This window comes from Pseudochaenichthys georgianus, chromosome 4, assembly GCF_902827115.2.
Source record: "Pseudochaenichthys georgianus chromosome 4, fPseGeo1.2, whole genome shotgun sequence".
In the NCBI taxonomy this organism is placed as follows: Eukaryota; Metazoa; Chordata; class Actinopteri; order Perciformes; family Channichthyidae; genus Pseudochaenichthys; species Pseudochaenichthys georgianus.
In genome coordinates, this window is record NC_047506.1 from 38,014,669 (window position 1) to 38,042,198 (window position 27,530).

The window sequence follows — 27,530 nt, forward strand, 5'->3', positions numbered from 1 at the left end:
TGTGTGTGTGTGTGTGTGTGTGTGTGTGTGTGTGATATGTATATTTAATACTCATGTGCATCCTATGGTTAGTTGAAAGCCATAATATTACGTATACATACAAAAATACCACAACTAATCTTATGACAGTATGTGACATCTGTTGACATAATACATTTAATTAAAATCAACGTTTCAGTTGTTTTACTGTTGAGTATTTGATCTGCTGTTTTGATAGCATTACATTGGATCTGAAGTTAGCACACATTCCTGACTTCTCTTTTAAACGTCTTCATTTCTGATGGTGTCCCTGGAGACACACACACACACACACACACACACACACACACACACACACACACACACACACACACACACACACACACACACACACACACACACACACACACACACACACACACGTCTCAAACAGACTCTCTTCTCCCTCCAGAATGAAGTCAATGCAATCAAGTGGGACCCCACAGGGAACCTGCTGGCCTCCTGCTCAGACGACATGACGTTGAAGGTGAGCTCTGATGCCACGGTGACATGTTGCACATCTGGTGTCATCAATATCACTCTGCAGCAGCTTCTTCCTGTGACCTCAGAGTGCTGAGTCGTAAAGAACGTAATGATGTGATCATGATGGCTGGGCATCCATCTCCCCGGCTCTTCAGCACGTCTTCTAATGTCTGCTCAGATGTCGGAGCTAGTGGTTTTACAATGAGCTATAAATCAACGTAATTACAGTCCATGTGGATTTGAATCCTCTGCAGAGTTCTACAGCACGACACGATGCTCAGCGTGAAGCGTTCGCCTGGCTGGGACATTTCTTTCTTTCTTTTATCATTTCCCATCATGTGTTTCAAACACTATACACACATTCACGTCAACGTGAGGAATGGGGTGCAAATGATTGCCTGTCGATATGTGCCTAAAGCATTTCATATGAGTAACTGAACACTCGGCTTCTCCAGCTGTATATATGATACGCTAAACTTCTTCATTCCCTGGTCCCTCTTTCTGATGAGTAAATGTTCTTCCGCACGTTAAAACAGAAGTCATGTAATGATCCATTTGAGCTTTGGATACATTTCTGAATGCGTCTTGTTCTCCTGCAGATCTGGAGTATGAAGCAGGACGCGTGTGTCCATGACCTGCAGGCCCACAGTAAAGAGATCTACACCATCAAATGGAGTCCAACCGGGCCTGGAACCAACAACCCCAGCGCTAACCTCATGCTAGCCAGGTGAGCGTCACAGCATCAGGATGCTACGCTAGCTAGCCACTCACAGCAGATGTTCAGCAGGGAGTTATTCAGCCTGCTTTACTGAAGGCTTTAGACACATTGTTATCTACATTTCAATTGAGTTGTTTTTTTATATTTGATTTAAAATGTGCCTTTTTTAATAAAATATTGGAGGAAAAAAAGTTCAGCACAGAGTACAGGGGTCAAGAGTACAAACAAAAGTATACCGTCAGGGGTCAGTGTGCTGATAACACCCAGTTGTTTATGTCTTTCACGTAAACGTCTAATACAAATGCATACACATTAGAAAATGCTAACCACACTAGGTGTCCCCTCTCTGTGTTTGCAATGAGAGCTTTTAAAACTCCTCGTGATATTACATGTTTATGATTTGTGTCATTAATGGCACCCATCTGATGTGCCCATGAAGCTACATCTGGAACACTTTTTACATTATTTTATTGCACTAGTGCAGATCATCAAAATGTCTCAGTTAAACCCAGAGATCTAAGTCCACATTTTAGAAAGCATGTCCTGATCTCCCCCCCCCCCCCCCCCCCTCGTGTGTCCACAGTGCATCGTTTGACTCCACGGTCCGCCTCTGGGACGTGGAGCGGGGGATCTGCATCCACACGCTGACCAAGCACCAGGAGCCCGTCTACAGCGTGGCCTTCAGCCCCGACGGGCGCCACCTGGCCAGCGGCTCCTTCGACAAATGTGTGCACATCTGGAATACACAGGTACAGAGGACGAGGCCAGCTGTGCAGCTTCAACAGCAGAAATGCACTTTTATGAAACGTCAGGGGAACGTTATCTTTGGGTCTGTCTGCAGCTACTGGAGGAAGGTGTTTCTAGAGACATCCCTCTGTTCGGGCAAACATGGCACGGAGCAAACAAAGCTCAGTAGTGACAGCCCTCTTACGAGATGCACGTACCACTTCTATAGATGCACACGTAGTCATTAGAGAGCCAGCATTATACGATCACCATGTGGACCAGTTATTTACCGATCCCTCTCTTTACACTACACGTTTAACTTGTTATTCATTTATACAGCCACATATGCAGCTTTACGTCGAGGAACCTGCGCATATCAACACTAAATACAACCTAAAAGGACTTGTAACATAACATGGAAATCCAATTTGAAAAAAAAGCATTAAAACAAAAATAAATACCATGGATAAAATGCAAAAATCTAATCCAGTGGTTACAAAATAATGTTGTTACATGTTTTTCTAACCACCGGATATACAAATAAATACTTTAATGCTCCACCAGCAGTTTGACACACACGGAGCACAGGAGCTCCAGTGTTGTTGTGGCATGGACCAACTGCAGCCCCCGGGTCCTTCAACAAAGCAACATGCATATATATAAGACATACAATAATAAAACAATTAAAATAGTGCAAAAAGAACCATAATAGAAATAAAATAGTGCAAAGTGACCAATGTAAATAAAGTAAAAGTGTAAGAAGAAAACGACATACATGTCAAATAGAATAACATGAGCTAAAACCGAATGTTAAATGAAAGACTGTAAAGGAATAAATACAGTTTATTGAAATGATAACATGCAAACAGATGAATGCTTAACATGTATTTATTATTACAATAAACAGCATTTTATTCCTGTACATTATTTAATTTGACATCCTATGAAATTAGAAACTACACCATTGGGTTACGGGTTTGTTCAAAATCCAGCAATAAAGAATAAAAGGAAACTGAAACCGTGTCTCTTTGTCCCTGGCGTGCAGACGGGCGCTTTAGTCCACAGCTACAGAGGGACGGGGGGGATCTTTGAGGTGTGCTGGAACGCAGCCGGGGACAAAGTGGGAGCCAGCGCGTCAGACGGATCTGTGAGTATACTCAGGACCTCTGCAGCTTTTATTCTGACAGTGTTGTCCTGTTCTGACCCTGTCCCCCTGTCCTCCTGTCCTCCTGTCCCAGGTGTGTGTACTAGACCTTCGGAAATAGCGCCGCTGTTTGTTGGAAGCCATGGACCGACCATGAATGTGTACATAGCCAAATGACTGTCCCTGCCCTCGCCCTGCCAACTGCTCACGCTCACGGCCCCGCCCACCGACAGACAGGAAGCAGGAAACAGGAACAGGAAGCAGCCCACACAGCAGGTCCAGACAGGGGTGAACAGACGGAGGGACCCGGGGGGGCGGACGGCCCCTCTCTCACAGAGACTCTCACAGAGATGCAGAAGGGACGCAGTGAAAAAAAGAAAAAAACTGATAGACAAAAAAAAAGTTACAGATCCGTTTATGTGCCGACATTTGGAAGCTATTTAGCTTTCTTTGATCTTTAAACCATCGCTCGTCGTCATCAAAAGGAAAAACAATGAAAAAAGTGTTGCTCTTCGTTACTCGTTGGATCTCATCGTGCGGACATATCGAACTCCTCCACCATAAAATAGGACGGCACTTAGTTTTTTTAAATTTCTGATCTCTTGTTTCAATGTTTTTATATTTGTTATCTTCGGGGGGAGGGGGATTGGAGAAGGACGCACACACACACACACACACACACACTGCAGTAGCTCATGTTGTGCATCCTCCGGTCACATGACGTCCATCTAGATGCTTTAAGAACAGCTCCTCTGTGCACTCTGATCTAGATGCTTCTCTCTGGACTCATGACATCACAGGAAGCTCACCTCCACTCGTCTGAATGTGGAGCTTGCGTCCCCAGCCAGTAGGATTCCAGCTGACCTTCTGACCTAATTTGATTCAGGCCTCAAACCATGGAATACCCTGATGTATGCTGGGAAAAGAGGATGTTTTTGCAGCTTCTCAGCGTCTAAACCCACAGAGGGTGGAGTCGAAGGAGCTGGACTCGAGCTCTTCGTCTGATCGGCAGCGTCCACACACTTTGTATTGCTCTGTGTGTTTGCAATTGGCTAACAAGTGAAAACAAGGACTCTCAAATGGTTATTCGTTTGTATTTTAAATATCTGGCGCCTTACACTTCGAGTTAAAGTTGAATGTAACTGTGGATGGCCAGGAAAAGTGACTTTGTGATCTGTTTTTGCGACATTGACGGTTTTCTGACAGTTTGTAGTGTGTGTCATCGTACGTTCAGATATGCATTACAAGCACGGGGGACATTGACGGGTTTATACCTCTGGCTGGTCAATACAAAAGCAAGTCAGTCGGAACATCTCCATGTGAACGCAGCCAACAGATTCTCAGATAGTTTCGTACGTCGCATCATCAGTGGCCGTCGTAGTGTCTCTATTGTCCAATCAAAGGTGACTTATTGGGTGAGTTGTCAGCAAAAAAGCAACGACAAAAAAAGAACAGAGAATACTATTTAGACACATGTGGCTATGAACTCTGGGAAAAGTGTTCCTTGGCTCTGCCCTGTTGAAGGTCTTAGTGGAACAGCTCTGCCTCCATGGTGTGACGGAGCTGCCCTCACACCTGAATCCCGCCGGCGCGAGGCTGCTCTTCAGAGTCAAGCTCTGAAGCAGATCCCAGCAATATTTGGACATTCTTTTTTATAAACAGCTACTTGTCAAATTGTGGGGGAACAACGACGCTGCGTTCACGCTGGAGGACATTAGAGATGTGACGTAAAAGAATTCAAAACATGTGGAGCGGTGCATTCAATGCATCGGACTCTGCCCTCGCTCTCTCGGTTCTGCTTCACGTTTTTCTCCGAGGTTCCTTACTGACAACACATTTTATACTCTTTTAAAGACACATTTAAAGTTACATTTTTGTAATTTCTTTGTAGATTTGAAAACAAAATGTGAATTGATGATTTGTTGGCAGTGTTAATTTACATGTTCTATACATTTTTAAATGTTTTGTTTTGTTACTTTGATGCTATTTCAAATAGCAAACCCTGAGCTGCGGATCTGAGGCGCCTCGCTGCGGAACACGTGTCCCGGAGCAGATTACCACTAAACGTGTCTATGTTTAATACAGAAATGTTTTACTTTTCTTTTTTGCTTGGATCTTTTTGGGAGGAAGTTTTGTCCCAGAAAACGACGGCCGACAGAGAAGACAATTCAGAAAAAAAGTTACTCTTTAAATTGAATAAAATTGTAATTTTTCAATCAAGCAAAGACTCGAGGGACTTTTTCTGGTTCCCCTTTTATTTTCGCTACAGTCACGAAGAGGGTTGCTCTGGAAGCAGACACCATTTCATTGGTTGAATATGGACTTTCGTATGTGTCTTATTTGATCAAGAACACTTCTTTTGAAAAATGTTTTTCTGTGCAAATTTGAAGGGAACATTTCTAATTGGCTTTTTGTTCCTGTCCGATTGTTAGAAGTCTAAAATATATGTTTCCTGTGCAGTGGCAGAGTCGAACAATATTTATTCTCTGGTGACATTTGACTGAAAACAAGTGAACTCATCTCACACCATCATGAAATGTTTTAGTTCTCATACATTTGAATTGGATTTTAACCTTCAATTCGACTAAGTTTAAGCTTTAGGTACAGAGGTTTTAACGACACCAAAAAAACTAACTTCCGCCTCTAATAATTTCGACATTTCTCCAAAATGTGTTCCTATTGAGAGTCCTGTTCCGTTTCTCTCCCCTGTGTTGAGAGCACTTGAGCCAACAGCTCTGAAAGTATCTCACTCCTCTGGTCTGTGCCACAGTGTAGTCGCTGACTCAGCCTTTCTCTGTCAGCAGAAAGTCATGTCGGCGGCCAGCGTCTCCCCCTGTTTCCATCACATCCATCTGTTATCATTTTAACTCAGATCAGTGGAACAAAAGTCCAGAATAAAATATATTTTGATAAGAGTTTTGTGTTTTTATTGAGTGTGTGCTGAACAAACAAAGTGTAGTCAGTGACAATCTGTGTTTTATTCACGTGAAAACACAAAATATGACCAATAAAACATTGAATGAGAGCTTGAGCGTCCCTCATGCTGGTGACACAATGAAACTAAAGAGGCATGCTTTACTCCCACTGTATGTTCATCGAGCTACAGGAATATTCTTCTTCTTGATGTAAAGGGAAGTTGCAACAATCTGGATTTGCATCTCCAAAATGAAACCTCCCTGAGTGTACTAACTCACCATAGCTTCCCATCTAGCGAATGTTAGCTATCGAGCTAGCTATTGCCAAATTCGTGGCTCTCCTAATTGAAATGTCAATGATTATTCACACCTTTTAGTGCAGACCTGTGTCTACCTTTCATTCAGTGAGAGTAATCACAAAATGTATAAATAGTTATTTTCTGGCCTGAAAAACTGTTATAACTTCATTCAAAAGCTTAACAACTGTATTTGGCAAGTGAAGGTAGATAAAGCTGGAGACGCTATGCAAAGTAATAGCAATTACACTTTAACCAGGAAGTACCGGCAATGTGGAAGCGCCTTAGAGCCGGCGGTCAAAACGTGAATAGGAGACGTAAACAAAAAGTACACGGGCCCCAGAAAACAATTGTACACTGTATTAGATTAGTTAAAAGCAATTACGTTTAAATAAATACATTATGTTCACAATATTATTGCTTTTAACTAACCTAATACTATGTGTAACCTGTTGACACAATACATTGAATTAAAGTCAACCTTTCCGTTTTGCCAGGCGAACACAGGTTCCTGGTCCCTATGGGCTCACAGCCTTGGAACAGTATAAGGCCTGCATGAAGAACATCATTTAGCTGTACAAAATAATGATGTCACTTTTGTAGGTTAGAGATTTTCTAAGTTGTGTGGGGAGGATAAATAGAGAGGGAGGATAAATAGAGAGGAATGAGGAATCCTGAGAGAACTTGTGACTTTCTGCCTCAGTGTGCAACGCGTGAGGAGTGCAGAACAATCCGCAGTGACTGTCAGGATAGAAACGGTGCATTGTGCAGAAACGTTTGGGAATACTTTTTGATTTAACTTACATACGGCTCCAAAGGACACACTCTTTGGGTTTCCCTACACTGAGCCGGTGTCGTCAGCAATGCATGTCGATTCAAGCCGTACCATGTGGCTTTAGCATAAAAGAAGATAAGCGTGATTCAAAACGGTACATTTATAGTGGTTATATTGAATAATTTCATAATAATAAATAAACTAAACATTATAACATACATTGTAATTTAAATAAATGCTTTGTTATTCTCTGCATTGCCAGTAATTCAACCTATAGTGTAAGATATATAACTTCAATAAAACGTATGTCATATTTACAAGTGTGCTTTGTCATCATATATATAAAGCATGTTTGAAAAGATGGGTGGCTGGTGTCTCCCTTAGGGATAAGGTGAGAAGTTCGGTCATCCGGGAGGGACTCGGAGTTGAGCCGCTCCTCCTTCGTGTCGAAAGGAGCCAGTTGAGGTGGTTCGGGCACCTAGTTAGGATGCCACCTGGGCGCCTCCCTAGGGAGGTGTTCCAGGCACGTCCAGCTGGGAAGAGACCAAGGGGTAGACCTAGGACCAGGTGGAGGGATTATATCTCTTCGCTGGCCTGGGAGCGCCTTGGGATCCCCCAGTCAGAGCTGGTTGATGTCGCCAGGGAAAAGAAAGTTTGGGGCTCTCTGCTGGAACTGCTACCCCCGTGACCCGACCACGGATAAGCGGGAGAAGATGGATGGATGGATGTTTGAAAAGATGCCATGGGAAAGTACAAAAACTCAAAGTATGGCCCCAAAGACAAAACAATGGCTACATCGTATCATATTATATAAAAGCACTTGTTGCGAAGCTTCAGAGCCTCCCCCCTAATCAGAGCAGGATGGAGGCGTTGGCTGCTGTCAGCCCCCCCGTCACGTTGTGTGGGGGGGTGTCCTGACTGTGGCTGTACACGGCGATGTAGTGAGCCACGTCGGCCACCGTCTGCAGGACGTCGTAGGTCACCGCAAACAGGAAGTAGGTGGGCAGCAGCCAGCTGAGGCTGAACACACACTCCCCCACCGGCAGGGGGACCACCATGTGTCTGGGGGGAGGAGGGGGTGGGAGAGAGAGTTAAACATCATATCAAATCATTTTTATTTTAAAGGGGACCTATCATGCAAAATGCACTTTTGTACGTCTTTTATACATGAATATGTGTCCCCGGTGTTCCAGGGAACTCACCAAGTGTCAGAAAACACAACCCTCTCTCTTTTCCTCCATACCCAAATCTCTAAAAACGGGGCTGCAACGGATCTGATACAGATTTGAAATATCTCTGACGTCAGAAACGAGGAGCTCCGCCTATATGGGCAACTCTCCACCTATCAGGAGGAGATAGCCACGGTCATTGCCGTTCGAAAGTGCATATGCCAGGCCTGTAGGTGGCGCTGTAGTCTGCATCAAAAGCAGAGAAGAAGACTTCTCACAGAATCAGCCGTTGCAAAAACAGGGCTGGAAAAGAGCAAATAGAGCGAAATGACGCATGGCTAAAATGCATGATCTGTTTGGTATTTTGAAAAAAAAACTTCGCAGACATGTTTTATATAGCTACAATATATTATTAAAATATAGCATGAGGGGTCCACTTTAAGTATAAAGTACCATCCACAACATATCGAGAATATTTCCATTTGTTGAAATGTTGCGTTGGAGGAAAACTGTGAATAGATTTGATTTATTATTTATATCTACTAGTTATCTTACAGCTGCATAATGTTCTGGTTTCCTGAATAAATATTACTTATTTTGAACTAAGAGAAAAAACACAAGCTCGATTTAGATTGAAATAATGATTCGGCTTTGATTACTATTAACGCTTTGTTTGCTATTTCTGCCTCAGCGACACAGTGTCACTTTAATATCATGCATTGATTGGAAGGGACGTATAAACACGTCTCTATTCTCCCCATCATTATTGTATTTCCCTACAGTTATAATTATTCACATAAAACATTGTAGCAATACATTTAGAATGTTTAGAGCAGTGAAATGAAGAAGGTGAATTGGGAAAGTAATGAAGAATGAAGAGTTATTTCTAAAGGATAGCAGCAAAGTATTTGGAATCACAAAGAATAAATGACGTCTCAATGAAACTCAACAAATGGAGCTCAGCGTAAGTTCAACCAGGAAGACCGTCTATTCACTATTCCTAAGTAACTACTCTCTCTCCTCAATAAGTGACCGGGGGCGTCACTCTCAGGCAGGAGCTTTTTATATATTTTGTTAGAATCATGTTTTGGTTTAACACCTATAGGTTTGGAATGAAGCCGAATATTTGTTAAAAACATGTTTTGGAAATGATTTCTCGGCACTACAACATCAATCTTCTTTTTAAAAACAAATGTTGCCTTGATTTTACAACCCTCTGCATGTATTTCAATGTTTGTATTACACAAGCCTACAGCTGCAATCTAACCCTAATAGCAGTTGAAAAGAACAGCAGCTCGTGTGTGGGAGAGAAACCCCCTCTGGAGGGAACACATGGATTTGAGCTTTGCACACAAACCAGAACACGCTACAGGAAGGTGTGCAAAACACATAATAAAAGACCGCGTTCCTCACTTGAACCTGTCCTCTCTGGACTCTCTGAGCATGATGAAGATGAACAGTCCCACCTCAGTGTTCAGGGAGAACGAGACCACTTTCTCCAACATGATGATAAAACTCTGAAGAGAGGAGGAAGGAACACAGTGAGCACTTCATCTTCATCACTCTTCATCTCCTCATCACTTCTGTGAGCATGTGAGTGTCTGTGCATCATGTACCTGGGGATCGCACACTGACACGATGAAGATGGCCAGGAATGCGAGCAGTGACGTGAATCCTTTAGCCACGCTGGAGGAGAAACAGAGGAAGGATGGGGACACACATCGCCTCATCTCTGTGAAGGGAGACTCAGAATACACTGCGGCTGGACACATACATAATGAATCACCGGGGACAGCTGCTGCACAAGTTAACAAGTAAATAAATAGAAATGTCCCCTTTTTTATATTTATTTCTGTCTCTTTAATTCATTATTTTAAAGTGTAAAATGTGAGTGTGAGAACAAAGTCAACCTGTTTAGATTAGCTTTAGTACAATAACAAAGTTGCTCAACGTCACGTGATTTTGAGATGTATCAGTCAATATGTAATTGAAACAATCACAATAGTGACTGGTAGTTATAGATTGGTGAACACAGAAGAGTGAACACACCTCTTTGCTGAGCACAGCGTCTGCTTGTTGGCCATTCTTCTCTCCCAGGATTTAGACAGCTCCTCCATCCTGCTGCTCCACAGAGAGCTCACCACTCCGTCAACTGAAACACAAAGTCAGTAGAAACGTCATCAGGGCATACGCAGGAATCCTGAAGTCACATGTAAGACCTTTTAAGACCTTTTCAAGACCCTTTCCATACATTTTAAGACCTCATCGCCACTTGGAGTTCTAACTGCTTACATTGGCGACACACTTTACCTCACATTTACTAAGGGTGCTCAGGAAGAACAACTTGGCCACTAAGCTGCTGGTGACCTTCTACCGCTCTACCATCGAGAGCCTATTGACATACTGCATCACAGTGTGGTACGCCAGCTGCACTGAGGCCGACAGGATGAGGCTTCAGAGAGTCGTAAAAGCAGCACAGAGGATCATCGGCTGCCCTCTCCCCTCCCTGATGGACATCTACACCTCCCGCTGCCTCAGTAGAGCCAACAACATTATCAAGGACGGCTCACACCCCGGCTTTCACCTGTTCGACCTGCTGCCCTCCGGCAGGCGCTACAGGTGTATCACATCCAACACAAGCAGACTCAAAGACAGTTTTTTCCCAAGAGCCATCATTGCTCTTAACACCTGACATGTGAATCAATGTGACTCTGTACATATACATATTAGGGCTGTCAAACGATTATATTTTTAAATCAGATTAATCACAGCTTAAAAATGTATTAATCGTGATTAATCACCATTCGAACTATGTCCAAAATATGCCATTTCTTTATATTGTTGTGGGAATGGAAAGATAAATGAAAGAAGGCGGATATATCCATTTAACATACAGTATGTTTATTATAACATTTGTATGCATGTCAAAATGAAAGACAGCCCACACACCGATCAATCATCAAACCGTGGGGTCTTAATTCATTACGTGTTGATTTCTATCAACGGGGGAGTACTTCAGGAAAGTCTACAGGGGGGGGGGGGCGGCGGCTAGTGGAGTACTTCGTGACCACAGAGTGTGAACGTTGTGATCAGCTGTTTTAGCGCAGTTCTCCAGTGAAGGGGGGGGAGTCTCCCTCCGCAGCCTGTTGGCTAGTTTTGGCACAGTTCCGTTGTACAGACCAACGTTAACAGCAGCCCTGTCTGTGCACACGGAGACCGCCTTCTGGAAAAGCTTCACAAGTACGTCGGTACGCAAATGCGCTTTGAGACACAAGTGACGGTACGCATTTCAGATTACCACATAACCTGCGTACCAGTTATGTGCACCCCTGTACTACAGCAAAAGTATTCTCCGTCGGGACTTCCTGCAACAACACCACGCCGTTATCTTGATTCTGATTGGCCAGAAGACATTATCAAAGATGTTCTATTGAGAAGAAGATCACTACGTGACAAAAGTTTTCAAAACCGTTTCTGGTCTTCGGTATTTCCAGACAAGTGGCTACTGAAATCAATCTTACTAACTACTGTCTGTGCAATTCTCGGCGCGAGTTGGCAGACTTTATTTTGCTTACTTTAACATCATTTTTCATGGTGGGGCTAAGCCATTTCTTGGTATGGGTGTAGCCAGCGCCATATAGATAGAAGAGTTACGACAACGGAAGTCCAAAAACGGTTATCGTCACGTGGTTCATGTAGACGAGGATCGTTCCCCGGAAGTTCATGGCGGGCAATGTGAATGCATTGATAACAGGAGATAGAACTACGATTTTTGGTAATTATTAGTGAATAAAGGTTTTGATTTGCAATATTCATACAACAAATCGATATGTGTATGTATTTACATCAATATGTTTTAAAAAATAAAATTGAATTTGCTAATATTAAGTGATAATATTAGGATTAGTGTGAACAACTAGTTTACATGTTAGGCTAACAGTGCCTTGGTTAAAGAGCCTGTTGCTGTTTATTTATAGCTTTGAATTCTTTCAAACCAATATTATCTTCTTAAACTTGTATGGTAGTCAGGAGCATCACTTTCTAATGTTTATTGATACATTTAGAGGGAGGGGATCTAAAGTAATGCTTTCAAATTCAGATTGGATTCATTTCTACCATTTTCTTAAATTCATGGTAGTTTCAGTAATCCCATGGTAATTAAGGACACAAGTTATCTAAATGACTAATGTCATCTTTATGGCTTTCAGAAAGGACAGGAGACCGACAGGTGACTATCAAAGGACTAGCAGCAGCAGCAGCAGCAGGACTAGCAGCATATGATGATGATGATGTTAAATGTGTTGTTTTAGGAACATCCATTGCAAATACATGGAATTCAATAAACATTGAATAGCATATCATGCAGTTTGTCTGTGCCTTTTCCTCCGTGTTGTCCTGGTTTGCTGTGCTGCCTCCTAGTCGCCACCATGGTTTGCTGTGCTGCCTCCTAGTCGCCACCATGGTTTGCTGTGCTGCCTGGGGATGCTCAAATCGCTCAGAGAAAGGAGTACGAATGTACGGCTTCCCCACTGACACAGAGCGGAGGAAAAAATGGCTGGCTCAAGTCAGCAGGAGCAATTTCACGACCAACAGCAACAAAATATGTGATGTAGTTATATACAAACACTGCATTTGCACTTTTTCACAAAACGAAAACCACACCATTGGGAAAGCTTAATGTTTTGTTTATTACAAAAAACCAGGGAAAGGCTTGAAAAACACAGAGTTGAGACTCAGGGTGCAGAGTGAGGGTGAGGGTCTCAGTGCAGGTATTCAGGCTCCATTGAACCCCCCTCTGGTTCTTGTGCTGAAAGAGGGAGTAACAGACAGGAGAAAGGGTTATACACACACAGCACACCTATTGGATGGGAAATGCCTTGGGGAGATAAGGTGTTTACTTATATAAAACAGTAGTATTAAACTTACCTTGTGTTTTCACTCTCACTTAAGTCCCTCTCCCTTTGCCATCAATCCAGAATCAGCTGAGCTGCAACATTATACAGACAGGTAATAATCAACAGAATCACAAGGACACAATATGGCTCTGCTAAAAACACTCACTCTTACACGCACCAAAGTTATATTTATCTAATATTTAACTCCCTCCACCCCCGCATGCAATCCAGTTTAGAAGCCCCTCTTCTCTAATTCAACATGTTGGACGAAATGACATTAAGAGAACGGAATTTACAATTAAAAGGCTGTTCAACATGTGTTGCTAACTTGCTTCGGTATGCTAGCTTAATCTGTTATCTGTAAACGTTCCCTAAATCTACTAATTTAGGGATAATCCACTGACATCCTTTAATACACATGTTCATTTGAATCAGATGTACTGATAATATCCGCAATATAAATCTTTAAACTTCTTCTTACCTTTAAAAGTCCGTCACGAACGGTGTATTATGCCACAGCTCTGCCAGCCTTGGCGCTAACTTCCGGGGAACGATTGAGAGGCTCCACGATCCGCCATTGCTGTAAAAAAGTGGTCCATTGGAGTGAACGGAGATGTCGTAACTCTTCTATTAAATGGCTCTGGGTGTAGCCTACCCCAGCCATACCCTGGCGCTGCCACTGGTGGGATGTATGGGGCGGGCCATTCTGCACATGTGTTAAATGCGTTAAATATTTTTAGTATATAAGTACTCTGTTAGCAGTTCTTTGTTAGTCATTCTATCGCTCGAAGTGGAGTCGAAAGAGATGAGTTTTCAGTCTGCGCCGGAAGGTGTGTAAGCTTTCTGCGGTCCTGATTTCAATGGGGAGCTCATTCCACCATTTTGGAGCGAGGATAGCAAACCCACGTGTTTTTGCTGATGGGAACTTGGGTCCCCCTCGCAGCGAGGGTGCAGCGAGCTGTTTGGTTGATGCAGAGCGTAGAGCACGCGCTGGGGTGTACGGTTTAACCATGTCCTGGATGTAGGAAGGGCCAGATCAATTTGCAGCATGGTACGCAAGTACCAGTGTCTTGAAGTGGATTCTAGCAGTTACCGGAAGCCAATGAAGGGAGCGGAGGAGCGGCGTGGTGTGGGAACATTTAGGAAGGTTGAAGACCAGACGAGCCGCTGCATTCTGGATGAGCTGCAGAGGTCGGATGGCACATGCAGGTAGACCAGCCAGGAGGGAGTTGCAGTAGTCTAGGCGTGAGGTGACGAGAGCCTGGACCAGAAGCTGCGTCGCTTTCTGGGTCAGCTGGGGACGCATCCTCCTGATGCTGTAGAGCGTGTATCTGCAGCAGCGGGTTGCAGCAGCGATGTTTGCAGTGAAGGACAGGTTGTTATCCAGGATCACACCCAGATTCCTTGCAGTCTGGGTCGGGGAAACAATAGAGGTGCCGCTGTTGATAGTCAGGTCAAGAGAGGGACAATCTTTTCCCGGAAGGAAAAGCAGTTCAGTCTTATCAAGGTTGAGCTTGAGGTGATGAGCGGACATCCACTGAGAGATGTCAGCTAAACAAGCAGAGATGCGTGCGACAACCTGGGACTCTGAGCGGGGAAAGGACAGAATTAATTGGGTGTCGTCAGCGTAGCAGTGGTATGAAAAACCATGCGGGCTAATTCCTTTATCCCTTATTCCTAATATGTATGCTGCGTATATTTTGTTGTCTTATGTGGTGATGTTTTGTTTTTGTTTTGATGGCAGGGAGAAGCATTTATGTCATTGTACATGTATAATGACATTCAAATCAAATCAAATCAAATTGTATTTATATAGCACATTTATAAACGATTTTTGGTCGAGCCAAAGTGCTGTACATATTCCCTGACGCACCGGGGACACATATTTAAGACATCACAAAGTGCATTTTGCATGATAGGTCCCCTTTAAGATAAGAAGCAGCATTTTACGGCACGCTATGCATGGGGCCGCCTTGAGGGGGTTTCCCAACATGTCGTTGCACTAAATTAAAGGGTGTTTCATGTTGTCAATAGCCTTAATTTTCGCTAAATTGATTTATCAACTTTTAATACTTTTTAAGACCCCGCGGACACCCTGTTCATGTCCAAGCAAAAGTTCCACATTTTGAAGATTACAGAACAGCTCCCAGTAATAGAGATTTAAAACGACACAAGGAACCTTTGCGTTAGCATAACTACACTGACTAGCTGAAGCAGCTAGCTTGGCTAAATGTAAAATATTCTGCCCAGCATCTCTAAATGTCACGAATATCATATCTTGTTTGTATAACTTGTATAGCCTACTAAGTGTTGACACAAGTTGTGTTTCTTTTGGGATTGTGTGTGTTGTGTTGGCACCAAGAGAAATCTACAGAAAGTAGCCGGCTCCACTGCCATAACTCTTTATGCTAAGCTAAGCTAACTAGCAGTAACTTTATATGTATTCTTTAGACTAGAGATTATCCATCTTCTCTTCTAATACAGAATTAATCATTTGTAGGTTAGTATTGCTGCTATTATTTCCATTACTGTAGGCCTATGTATACACAATAAAACCATAGCATTATAAAACATAAAAGCCAGATTAATAAAATGCTTTTTAGTCAAAGTCAACTTTATTGTCAATTTTCTGTGACAGGGAGATCGAAAATGCTGTTTCTCATAATCCAGAGGTATACAAATAAAAATATATATGTGTAGGGCTATATACATACATGAACTTGTGTAAAACTACTTGACCATAGCAGCGTAGTTTAAGTGTCTGGATAAATACAAAGTCTGTGGTGCTGGATGTGTATGTGGGGGGAGAGGTGGGAGGGAGGGGAGAGAGTTTAGCATCCTGACAGCTTGGTGTAAAACGCTGATTTTTAGTCTGGTTTAAGCTTGCTTTTGACAATTAAAAAAATGAAAGTGTCTCAGATATTCTGGGATGATTCATGGCCAGATGTTTCAGTGCTTTGTGAATGGTGACAGAGTGAATGAGTTAATATGAGTGCAGCAGCAGGAGGAACTCACTGGTGTGTTTCATGGCGGACCCCATGACCAGGAAGGACACGGTGACACTGATGGCTACGAACACCTGGATGAGCTCAGCCACCCAGGAGTACGCCTTGTAGCGCTCATTGATGATCTACATGGAGGGGGTTGAAAATGATGACACAAAAAGGAAGAAAAAGAGAGGCATCTGTACATTTAAAAGGACACATTCTTTATGCTAAATATGGTAAAACATTTACCCCTCTGTTTAAGACTTAAGAGCAGGTCAATTATTTAAACTGCTTTTTATTTCTTTACCTGTGAAAGATCGAGATCAAATGTTTTTAAGATGAGATATTTTTATTATTTGTAGGGCTATTATTGTGTTGTAGTTGTAATACTTATTTCAGCCACAAGAGCCTGAAGTGAACCAGAACCACATGTTCCAAACAGGAAATAAAGCATTGTTCAGGTGACTTTAGGGCAGGGGTGTCAAACTCAAGGCCCGGGGGCCAAATCCGGCCCGTGACTTCATTTTCTGTGACCCACAAGAGCTTGCAAAGAATATAATATGTTTATTATACGGTTACATGCCGATTTACTACATGTACCTAGCCCATAAACTACATGTCTCACAATGCATCTCAAATTTGGCTTTTCTTTTTCAATCATTTTGTGACATTCTCACTGAAGAGACTTGCAATTATTTGCCCTAGACTTCTGCTTTCAGACGTAGTTAAGTTATTACCTTATTTGATTTTGATATACTTTATAAATCCCCGTGGGGAAATTGTTTCTCTGCATTTGACCCATCCTAGTGTTAGGAGCAGTGTGCTGCCATTTTGAACGGCACCCGGGGAGCGGTGTAGGGAACGGTGCCTTGCTCAGGGACACCTCGGTAGCAATTGGTCTTGCCGGGACTTGAACTGGTGACCTTCCAGTTGCCAAGCCAAGCCAATTAATCGCACATTTTTTATCTGTTCTAAATGTACCTTAGAGGAATATTTTTAAAGTTTTTAATACTCTTATCAACATATGAGTGGACAAATATGCTTTATGCTAATGTTTATTATCATTTGAACAATGACAAATATTCTCATGAATATTAAACAACAACCTCTGAACATTACAAATATTCGCCTCAATTCAACCTGGAACCTCTCTCATACAATACAAATGGGGTGTGTGTGTGTGTGTGTGTGTGTGTGTGTGTGTGTGTGTGGTGTGTGTGTGTGTGTGTGTGTGTGTGTGTGTGTGTGTGTGTGTGTGTGTGTGTATATGTGTGTGTGTGTGTGTGTGTGTGTGTGTGTGTGTGTGTGTGTGTGTGTGTGTGGTGTGTGTGTGTGTGTGTGTGTGTGTGTGTGTGTGTGTGTGTTGGATCGTTGGAGCTTTGTGCAACTCAAGGCATATGCTCGAACGGGAGCTGCCTGGACGCTGCAATCATGTTGCTGCAATCATGAGTGTGCTGACTTCTCCTACAATGTCCCGCTGTCTGCTTCCTGCATCAAGTCAAGTGCTCGGTGCAGTTGTGGCGAAATGTCGCTCCTCTGTTTTCATTTAAACAGCTCCTTATATCTGTTAGCGCAGCTAGCTAGCACCAGATGCTAACAACAACAACAATGCACGTAAGGTCTCTCTCTCGCTCGCTCGGGCCACACATACACACACCCTCCCGGTCCTCCCGATGGCCAGTCGGTGCCTGCCGGTGAGCGTGGAAGTGTGGTCTGCTGCAAGCGGGCGGCAGGAGCAGGGCTGTCAGCAGATGGTATTTTAAACTTGATGCGCTCTGAAACTATGGGGCGGCCGAGGAAAAAAAATACACATGCGTTAATCGCGTTAAAATAATTAGTGGCGTTAAAAAAAATGTGCGTTAACGCGTTATTAACGCGTTATTAACGCGTTAACTTGACAGCCCTAAAAGTTACAACCGGCCCTTTGAGTGCAACCATAAAGTCAATGTGGCCCGAGATGAAATTGAGTTTGACACCCCTGCTTTAGGCATTACAGTAATTTCACATAACCTTCAGGGGTGGGGAACCTCCGGCCCCCGGGCCGTATATGGCCCGCGAGACCATTTGGTATGGACCTCGAGGTAATTTATAAACACACGCAAAAAAGAAAAAAATTAAAGAAATCTAGACCGCAAAATAATTAAACAAGCGAGTGCCTGTTTTTCCTGGCAACGGTCATGGTCCTTGAACACAACACGAGCCTAACGTGTCATCACCATAGATCATCACGTGGTATATGTCTAGTCTGACAGGGGTGCAATTCTGACGGAGAGCACCAGAACGCCACTCCGGGACTTCAAAAAAATTGCAGTACCCATAAGTCTGTACACATGCTGCAGTTTTTGCGTGGCTGTGTCTTTAGTTGAAAGCCCAGTGGCGATCTGTTCATCTGTCATTCTGATCATTCAGTCAATAACTTTGTTGTTATTAGCATCTGGTTAGCTAGCTATGCTAACGAATATAAGAAGCTTTTTCTCCAACCAGTGAGGTAAAGGCACATCTTTATATGATCATTATAGTTATCAAAAAACAAGAGAATAAAGTAAACAGGTATAAAATACTATATGACAGTAAAAAAAAAAGTTGTTATTAATAAACAAGAATACAGTTTGAAAGGAGAGTGATTTGTAAAATATCCATAAAGAAAAAGTAAATCTGCTTACAGTTCTGTTTCAAATGGGTGTTGAGAGATGTTTCCATAGATCTCTTCATGTTGCTCTCAAAGTGCACCAGATCGATGCTTTCAACTTCAATATTTAAAAAAAAATAGAGGAGGTTAGGTCCCCCCCCCACTTAAATCATGTCCACATGGATAGGAAACTAAATACATTTGCACACATCTTGTGTCCATATCTTTCTGTTTGGCGATCATGCCACACCGTGCACGTGAATGCATGAGTCATGGCAACATATCTGGATTAAGAGGTTGCTTTTTCTTTGCACAGCATGAAAGAAAGGCCAAATGAATGGGCTGTGATTTTTAAGCAGAGGTCAATAATTTGTACGGCCCTCGGAGGATGTGTAAAAAATTGAAATGGCCCTTGAGAGGAAAAAGGTTCCCCACCCCTGACTTAGAGCAATGCATTCTGGCAAAGCTGTTAATCCTACTGTATCACAGACGATTATTTTTAAAATAACTTAAAAAGATTATTCTGCCAAAACTTTTCCAAAGAGAAACATTTAAATTGTTTGTGTTAAGTGTAAGTATTAATATGTCTGCATGTAACTGCACTATAACTGTTCCACATTAAGAGGGCGCTATAGGCGTAAGGAGGCGCAGCTATTGTCGCTGATGTCAGGTATCAGGTATAAGGGATTGTTCCCTCCCCTTCTATCTCTTTCTCTCTCTAGCTCTCATGAAGAGCAGGTCAAGTGGTACAATGCACATATGAAAATAAACCACGCCAGTTAAGGCTAAAGAAGACCTCGTCGTCATGACCAGTTTATTGTTATACATGTGACTCTGTCAACAGGTTATGGGCCCAGATGACAGAAGAGCGAAATAACGATAGCTAGTTAGCTGAAAGTTTAGGCTAGTTTAGCGGCAGGAAAACCGCGGGACGCTAAAGCTAAGCTAAGCTACAATCAAAAGATGGCGACCAGAGGCAGAAGCAAGTGGCCCACGTTTAACGGAAGGGCAGAAGAATACGAGCTCTGGGAAGAGCGGATGTTGTGCTGTATGCACGTAGTGGGGCTGAAAAAGACAATTTTGACGCGCGAGCCCTGGATACTAAGCTGAACGCTGACGCATACTGCGAACTAGCACCACTCCTAGACAACACAAGCTTGGGGCTGATATTCCGGGACACAAAGGACAAAGGCCGAGAGAGTCTAAAAGTGTTAAGAGAACACTACATCGGCAGAGGTAGGCCCCGGATTGTATCCCTGTATATAACATTGACCGCGCTGAAGAAAGCTAACACAGAGACTGTGACTGAATACGTCATCAGGGCGGAGCAGATCATCACGGCGCTCAAAAGTGCAGGAGAAGCACCGAGCGATGGACTAATGATGGCGATGGTTATGAGGGAACTACCGGAGATGTATACATCGTTCACACTGTTGGTGACGCACGGTTCAGCGGACATGTCGCTGGGGGAGTTCAAGGCCAAGTTGCGTAACTTCGAGGCCTCAGAAGACTCAGACCCGGTCGCCGAGGAGGCGGGAGAAAGGGTAATGAAGGCCCGGGCAGCGCCAAAGAAAAAGACCGGACCCCTGACGGAGATGGCGTGTTGGCGATGTGGAGAAAAGGGTCACCGAAAAGATAATTGCACAAAAACTGTTTGGTGTAGTTTATGTAAAACTTCGGGACACGCATACAGAGTGTGTAGAAAGAAGCGCGGACAGAGTGCTCGGTACGCGCACGTGCAAGATGGCGGCTGTGGACAAGATGGCGGCAGCGGTGGACGTGAGGCGAGTCGAGACGACGCCCGGAGAGCAGCGGGAAGAGAGGACTTCACTTTCGGGGCGCAGACGGCATACGCCAGCCGGTCAGCGCAGCAGCAGCATGCCCAAAGGAAGGGACTGATCGTGGACACAGGTGCGTCGTCCCACATTATTAACGACAGGAATCGATTCAAGAACTTTGACAGCACCTTCGAGCCGGAGAGACACATCATGGAGCTGGCAGACGGGAAGCGCACTTTCGGGTTGACACACGGGAGAGGAGACGCACAGGTATGCCTCATAGACAGTGAGGGGCGCCGGTGTACAGTGACGTTGAAGAACGCCCTCTACATACCCTCGTTCCCCCAATAACTATTTTCTGTAAAATCTGCTACTGCAAATGGTGCCAAGGTGTTCTTCAATGAAGGTAACGATGTTCTTGTGGAGCCTGACGGTACGAGATTTAACATTGGAGGTGTACAAGAGAATGTATTATCTACATTTGCGTTTGACACTGTTGACCACAACATATTACTAGACCGACTAGAACACTGGGTGGGACTTTCAGAACAAGTTCTAAATTGGTTTGAATCCTACTTAAAGGACAGAAACAACTTTGTTTCTATAGGTAAATACAAATCTGAGTTGACAAATATGACATGTGGGGTACCCCAAGGCTCCATCTGGGGGCCTCTTCTCTTTAACATCTACATGCTACCACTGGCTCGGATAATGAAAAACAACAAAATAAGTTACCATAGCTATGCGGATGACACACACATTTACATAACCATTTCACCAGGAGACTATTCTCTAGTTAAAACACTGAGTAAGTGCATTGAACAAATCAATGACTGGATGTGTCAGAACTTTCTCCAATTAAACAAAGACAAAACTGAGGTAATGGTCTTTGGAGCCAAGGCAGAACGTATAAAAGTTAGCACTGAGCTTCAGCCTGCAATGTTCAAAACAACAGATAAAGCCAGAAATATAGGTGTAGTCATGGACTCTGACCTGAGTTTCAACAGTCACATTAAAACAGTTACTAAATCAGCCTACTATCACCTAAAGAACATATCTAGGATTAAAAGACTAATGTCACAGCAGGATTTGGAAAAACTTGTCCATGCCTTTATCTTCAGTAGACTGGACTACTGTAATGGTGTCTTCACAGGTCTCACTAAAACATCTATTAGAAAGCTGCAACTGATTCAGAACGCTGCTGCTCGAGTCCTCACTAACACTAAGAAAGTGGATCACATCACTCCTGTTCTGAAGTATTTACACTGGCTTCCTGTCTGTCAAAGAATAGATTTCAAAATACTGCTGCTGGTTTATAAAGCACTGAATGGTTTAGGCCCAAAATACATTTCTGACCTCCTGCTAAATTATGAACCATCCAGATCTCTCAGGTCTTCGGGGACTGGTCAGCTTTCTGTCCCCAGAGTCAGAACTAAACATGGAGAAGCAGCGTTCAGTTATTATGCTCCAAACATCTGGAACAAACTCCCAGAAACCTGCAGGTCCGCTGCAACTCTGACTACTTTTAAATCCAGGCTGAAGACTTTTCTTTTTGTCGCTGCATTTAATTTTAATTGAAACTGAGCCGTTGCGTTAATCAGTAAAGTGGAACTTCTGTGTGAACTATTCATATCTTAATGCACTGTAACTTTTTATTCATGTACTTTTTATTCATGTATTTTTTCTTTTAATGTTTCTTTTATTATCTTTTACTGTTTTTAAATGCCTTTGTCTGAATGTCTTTCATTTTTGTAAAGCACCTTGAATTGCCTTGTGTTGAAAGGTGCTATATAAATAAACTTGCCTTGCCTTACAAACAGAATGTAATGAAAATGATGTGTGTAATGTCAGTCATGATATTCAGACATAGCATGAGATCATGGGTCATTGTAATTACGAGGATATACTGAAGCTGCAGGCGGTAACAGTAGGCATGCACATTAACGGTGAAAAGCATAGACCTAACAAAGAATGTGATGTGTGTATAAAGGGAACGTTCACTCAAACAAGGAACAGAGGTCCCACAGAAAAAGTAAAGACACCACTTGAGCTAGTTAACACAGATCTAGCCGGTCCAGTAAATAATGAGTCCATAGGTGGCTTTAAATATATGCAGTCTTTCACAGATGTGTATACAGGGGCAGTGTTTGTTTACTTTCTCAAAGCAAAGAGTGACGCACTTCAGGCCACATAGAAGATGTAGCTCCGTATGGCAGCGTAAAATGCCTGAGGTCCGACAACGGAACAGAGTTTACAAATAGAGAGTTTCAGTCACTGCTGAGAAGGAACAAGATCAGACACGAGACGTCCTGTCCTTACTCCCCGCACCAGAACGGGATAGCTGAGAGGGAAGGGCGCACTCTTTTCGAAATGGCTAGGTGTAAGCTAATAGACGGTAACTTACCTAAGAGTCTATGGCATTATGCGGTCCAAGAAGCAGCTTACACCAGAAATCAGTGTTTTAACAAGCACACGGGCACCACCCCATATACAGCACTGACAGGAAAAAGGTGTGATCTAGCCAGGATGCACAAGTTTGGGTCAGTGTGTTATGCTTACCAACAGGACAGAGGAAAACTCGAGTCCAGGTGTGAGAAAGGACTTTTTGTAGGGCATGACAAGGGCAGCCCCGCTTTTCTAGTCTATTATCCCGGTAAGGGGAAAGTGCAAAAGCACAGGTTAGTAAAGTTTGTCACAAAGACAACATGTGAGAACGAGACACAGACACAGGAGCCAGAGCTGGACTCCAGAGTAGGGTGTGAGAAAAGAGAGTGTACTGAGCACAGACATGCAGACAGACGGTCAACAGCCACCGGAGGATGATGGCGAGAAGCACCCTAGGGTGACGTCACGTGCCTCATGCAGTGGGAGATATCCCCCCCGGGAACATAAACCCCCAAAGTATCTGAAAGACTATGCCCAGAGAGAAAGTGACGAGGATGACAGTACACTTACCAGCATAGATTACTGCTACAGAGTAGTGCGTGGTGTACCTCAGACCTTTAAAGAGGCCATGATATCCCCTGAGTCAGGAAAATGGTCTCTGGAGGACAATCATACTTTTACTCTAACAAAGTTACCCGAGGGTAGACAGACAGTGGGAGGCAAGTGGGTGTACTCAATCAAGGAGGGTATTGAAGGGCACGACAGGTACAAGGCCAGGTTTGTAGCTAAAGGCTACAGTCAGAGGGAAGGAATAGACTACGGTGAGACATTCTCCCCCACAGCTAATCTGACCAGTGTACGGGTAGTTATGCAGAAGGCAGCCGAAGACGACTTGATTTTACACCAGATGGATGTGAAGACAGCCTATCTGCACGCACCCATTGATAGGGACATATATATGGAACAACCTGAAGGTTACGAGAAGAAAGGAGAGAAGCTCGTGTGCAAGCTAGAAAAATCCATTTACGGCCTGAAACAGTCTGGGCGAAATTGGAACGAGATGCTTCATGCATGTCTAATTGAAGACCACTTCATACAGAACCCAGTGGACCCCTGTGTTTACACAAAGGAGTCAAACGAGTCAGGACAAGTGATAATTGTGATTTGGGTGGATGATTTGATCATCGCAGCAGACAACACTAGAAACCTGGAGCAGGTGAAAGGTATGCTCTCCACCAGATTCAAGATGAAGGACCTGGGCAGGTTAAAACATTTTCTAGGCATGGACTTCGAACAGTCGTTGTGTAAAAATATCCCAGAAGAGATATGTGGAAAAGATCCTGAATCGTTTTGACATGCAGGAGTGTAGAACTAGGGAAACACCATGTGATCTAGACTACAATGAGGATGCACAACAATTGACGGATGTAAAAATGTATAGAGATTGAAGCTGTAGGCAGCCTCATTTATTTGACAACATGTACTCGCCCTGACCTATGTTTTGTAGTGAGTAAGTTATCACAGCATGTTGCTGATCCCACAGAAGAGCACTGGATTACAGCAAAACGTGTTTTCCGTTATCTTAAAGGTACAGCAGATAAAAAGCTTTGTTTCAGGAAGAGCAGCGAGGGCTTAGGGCTTCAAGCCTATAGTGACGCAGATTGGGCGGCAGACGCCACAGACAGGAGAAGCACCACAGGGTGTTGTGTGAGTGTGGGTACAGACAGCTCGCTGGTTTCATGGAAAACAAAGAAACAGCCCACAGTGGCACTATCAACTTGTGAAGCCGGATATATGGCTCTAGCCTTGACAATACAGGAATGTATTTATCTGGAACAACTGCTCGAAGGAATGGATACCTATGTATATAAGAAAACTGTTGTTTATCAAGACAACCAGGGAACCATTGCACTTGCCAGAAACCCTGTGTGCCGACAGAGGTGTAAACATGTGGATATAAAATATCACTTCATTAGATCTGTCATCAGAGAAGAAAAGATGACACTGGTTTACTGTCCTACAGATCACATGGTTGCAGACGCTATGACCAAGCCTGTCTCCAAACTGAAATTGAAAATGTTTGCAGGGGTCATGTTTGGTGTGTAAAATATTGCCTATTATGTAATATTGACTGCCATGTTCTTTTGATGTTTTGAACTGTTATTTTTCTTGGAAAAGTTGTACAGTATACACGTCATTCATAAGTGGGAGTGTTAAGTGTAAGTATTAATATGTCTGCATGTAACTGCACTATAACTGTTCCACAGTAAGAGGGCGCTATAGGCGTAAGGAGGCGCAGCTATTGTAGCTTACGGCAGGTATCAGGTATAAGGGATTGTTCCCTCCCCTTCTATCTCTCTCTCTCTCTCGAGCTCTCATGGAGAGCAGGTCAAGTGGTGCAATGCACATGACAATAAACCACGCCAGTTAAGGCTAAAGAAGACCTCGTCGTCATGACCAGTTTATTGCTATACATGTGACTCTGTCAACAGTTTGTCTATCAAGGATTCTGTATTTTAGAATGTGGAAATAAGTTGTATAGATACGGATGTGTCTTTTTAGCTCAGACACCTGCTGTCACACTCCACGATCAAGTCCTCACCAATTTGCTTTAATGTCAACCTGCTCTCCGTTTTCATAGAGTTCCATTTCCTGACAGACACAGTCAACGTGGGTTTCATTATAATTAGTAGCAGTGAGTCAGAGGTTCCTGCAGTTTCCTCTGCTCGCTATCCTGAGAAGATCTTCACCTGCTACTTTGTATTCTGAGTTAAATTCTCTTGAATGGCTCTGTGTTCTCTGACGACCAATTAGTTTGTCAGCCAGCCTCTGCAGCTAATTGCTGCGTGCTTCCATTAGCTGCTGTTAGCTGGTTAGACACACTGTTTCCTGTGTAATTGGATCCAAACAGAATGAGCAAATGTTGCTACCGTGTGATTTTCCAACAAAACCATTATCTATCTCAGCATGTGTCTGTGAGAGCATGTAAAGGCCTTTAGCACACATACAAAGGAAACTGCATCATGGCTTCTTAATGAGTACTTGCAGTGTTACAGAAAACTAAGACAAGGAAAGAAAGGGACAACAAAGATAAAGGAGATTACCATTAGCTACTATTGGTAATGTGTTATTGTATAATGCTGTTTCGAAGGTTTAGGAGAAGATTTCAGTGATTCTCAAAGTGGGGCTACCCTGCCAGACTATGCCGATCATTTTCTAAAAATAATAAAATAGTTGTTCAGTAGAAAAATGCATATCTACTCAGACCCGGCGTCATGGGCGGGCCCCATGGGCCGGGCCCGCCCATCCAGGATTTGGGCCCAGGCTGAAGTCGAATAGTCCATTTAGCTTAGGAACCTTCCTAACCGAGTGAAATGACCCGGAAGTCCCTCAGTGGCAGCCATGATAAGTGCCGTTCCAATTCTCTAGATGATAGGAACGGAGGTTTCAAACTTCCTTTATAAACTCCTTTAGCTTAGGAACCACTGGACCTCCCTCACCGAAAGGAGAGGAGAAAATGCTGCCCCACAATGCCTTGCGGCCACAGCATTTGCGTCACACAACAGTCGGCCGTTCACGGAAACAAACTATTATGACGGAGAAATGATATCATGAAAGTTACGGTGCTTATTAAGCATTTTAAAACGTATGTGGTAAGTTGCCAAAGTGCAGAACGTCTTCAGAACCAACAGCTTCTGAGAGGATAATAACGCGAGGCGGTCTTTACCAGGATCATCTCTAAACATATATCTGTAAGCATCAATATCGGAAGTGTTCTGGTTTATATTTGTAATTCAATATTATTCAATAATTAATTAAATATATTTGTATGTTTGTTTATGTCTAGTAATTGCACTGTTGAGGAACCTGCTATCTAAGTTTGTCATACATTACATAATTACACTGTTTGTATGTTGTGACAATAAACCTATGAATCTTGAAAAAACCCAACAATTATATAATGTATTGAATGAATTAAATTGATCAATCAGGCTGAGCAGGTTTTGGTTGGATAAAGGTAAACAATCCGTGAGGAGGGCAAACAGGCACATTGTCAGAAAGGCCATCGATGCACCCATTGGCTGTAGAAATACAACAAGTGAACGTTATTTAACCTAACATGTAACCCATCAACTGAGTTCAAACTGAATACTAATAACTATCTGGTCGTCAACAACGTCTCTCAACTCGAACCCCATTATCATGTACCAATGTTCGAATCAAACGGTTTGCTGGCCTTACTGCAGCCATAGAAATGAGTGTTTGTAAAACTGTTACGAGGCCGACTCATATCAGCGATGAACTGTTTTCAAGTAGGCTCCATGAGAAGTTCAGGAAGTAAACAGCAATTACAGAAGAGGCTGGGGGTGGAAGAAAGTAAATCAATTGACGTCTCCCACTCACCACGGGGTGGGATGTGGACTTAGTGATAGTAATTATTATATTGTTAATACAACATGCACACAGTGTGATTTAAATGTCTCCCTCCCTGATGATGCACTTCTCTCAGGATCCGTGCTGATCGGGTCATTTCAAAACAGAAACACTGTGATTGCGCCTAACAAGACACTTCATCACAGCCGAGTGCTGCTCCAACACGTTCAGGGAAATC

General features: G+C 43.2%; 2 protein-coding genes across 2 annotated transcripts in view; one reads left to right on the top strand and one right to left on the bottom strand.

Moving 5' to 3' along the window:
* tbl1xr1a (TBL1X/Y related 1a) overlaps positions 1-6,004 on the top strand; it is a 55,790-nt gene extending 49,786 nt beyond the window's left edge. The window contains exons 12-16 of the mRNA XM_034080553.2: positions 431-505; positions 1,101-1,228; positions 1,803-1,968; positions 2,991-3,092; positions 3,184-6,004. Coding sequence (XP_033936444.1) covers positions 431-505; positions 1,101-1,228; positions 1,803-1,968; positions 2,991-3,092; positions 3,184-3,210 — 498 coding nt within the window. The 3' untranslated portion in view covers positions 3,211-6,004. The remainder of the gene's footprint in view (positions 1-430; positions 506-1,100; positions 1,229-1,802; positions 1,969-2,990; positions 3,093-3,183) is intronic.
* Positions 6,005-6,048: 44 nt separating this feature from the next.
* The window catches only part of LOC117445686 (uncharacterized), a 99,025-nt gene continuing 77,543 nt past the window's right edge, over positions 6,049-27,530 (bottom strand). Inside the window, exons 14-18 of the mRNA XM_034081496.2 lie at positions 16,155-16,269; positions 10,294-10,396; positions 9,861-9,930; positions 9,658-9,761; positions 6,049-8,137 (exon numbers count right to left, since the gene is read on the bottom strand). Of these exons, the coding sequence (XP_033937387.1) occupies positions 7,927-8,137; positions 9,658-9,761; positions 9,861-9,930; positions 10,294-10,396; positions 16,155-16,269 (603 nt within the window). The 3' untranslated portion in view covers positions 6,049-7,926. The remainder of the gene's footprint in view (positions 8,138-9,657; positions 9,762-9,860; positions 9,931-10,293; positions 10,397-16,154; positions 16,270-27,530) is intronic.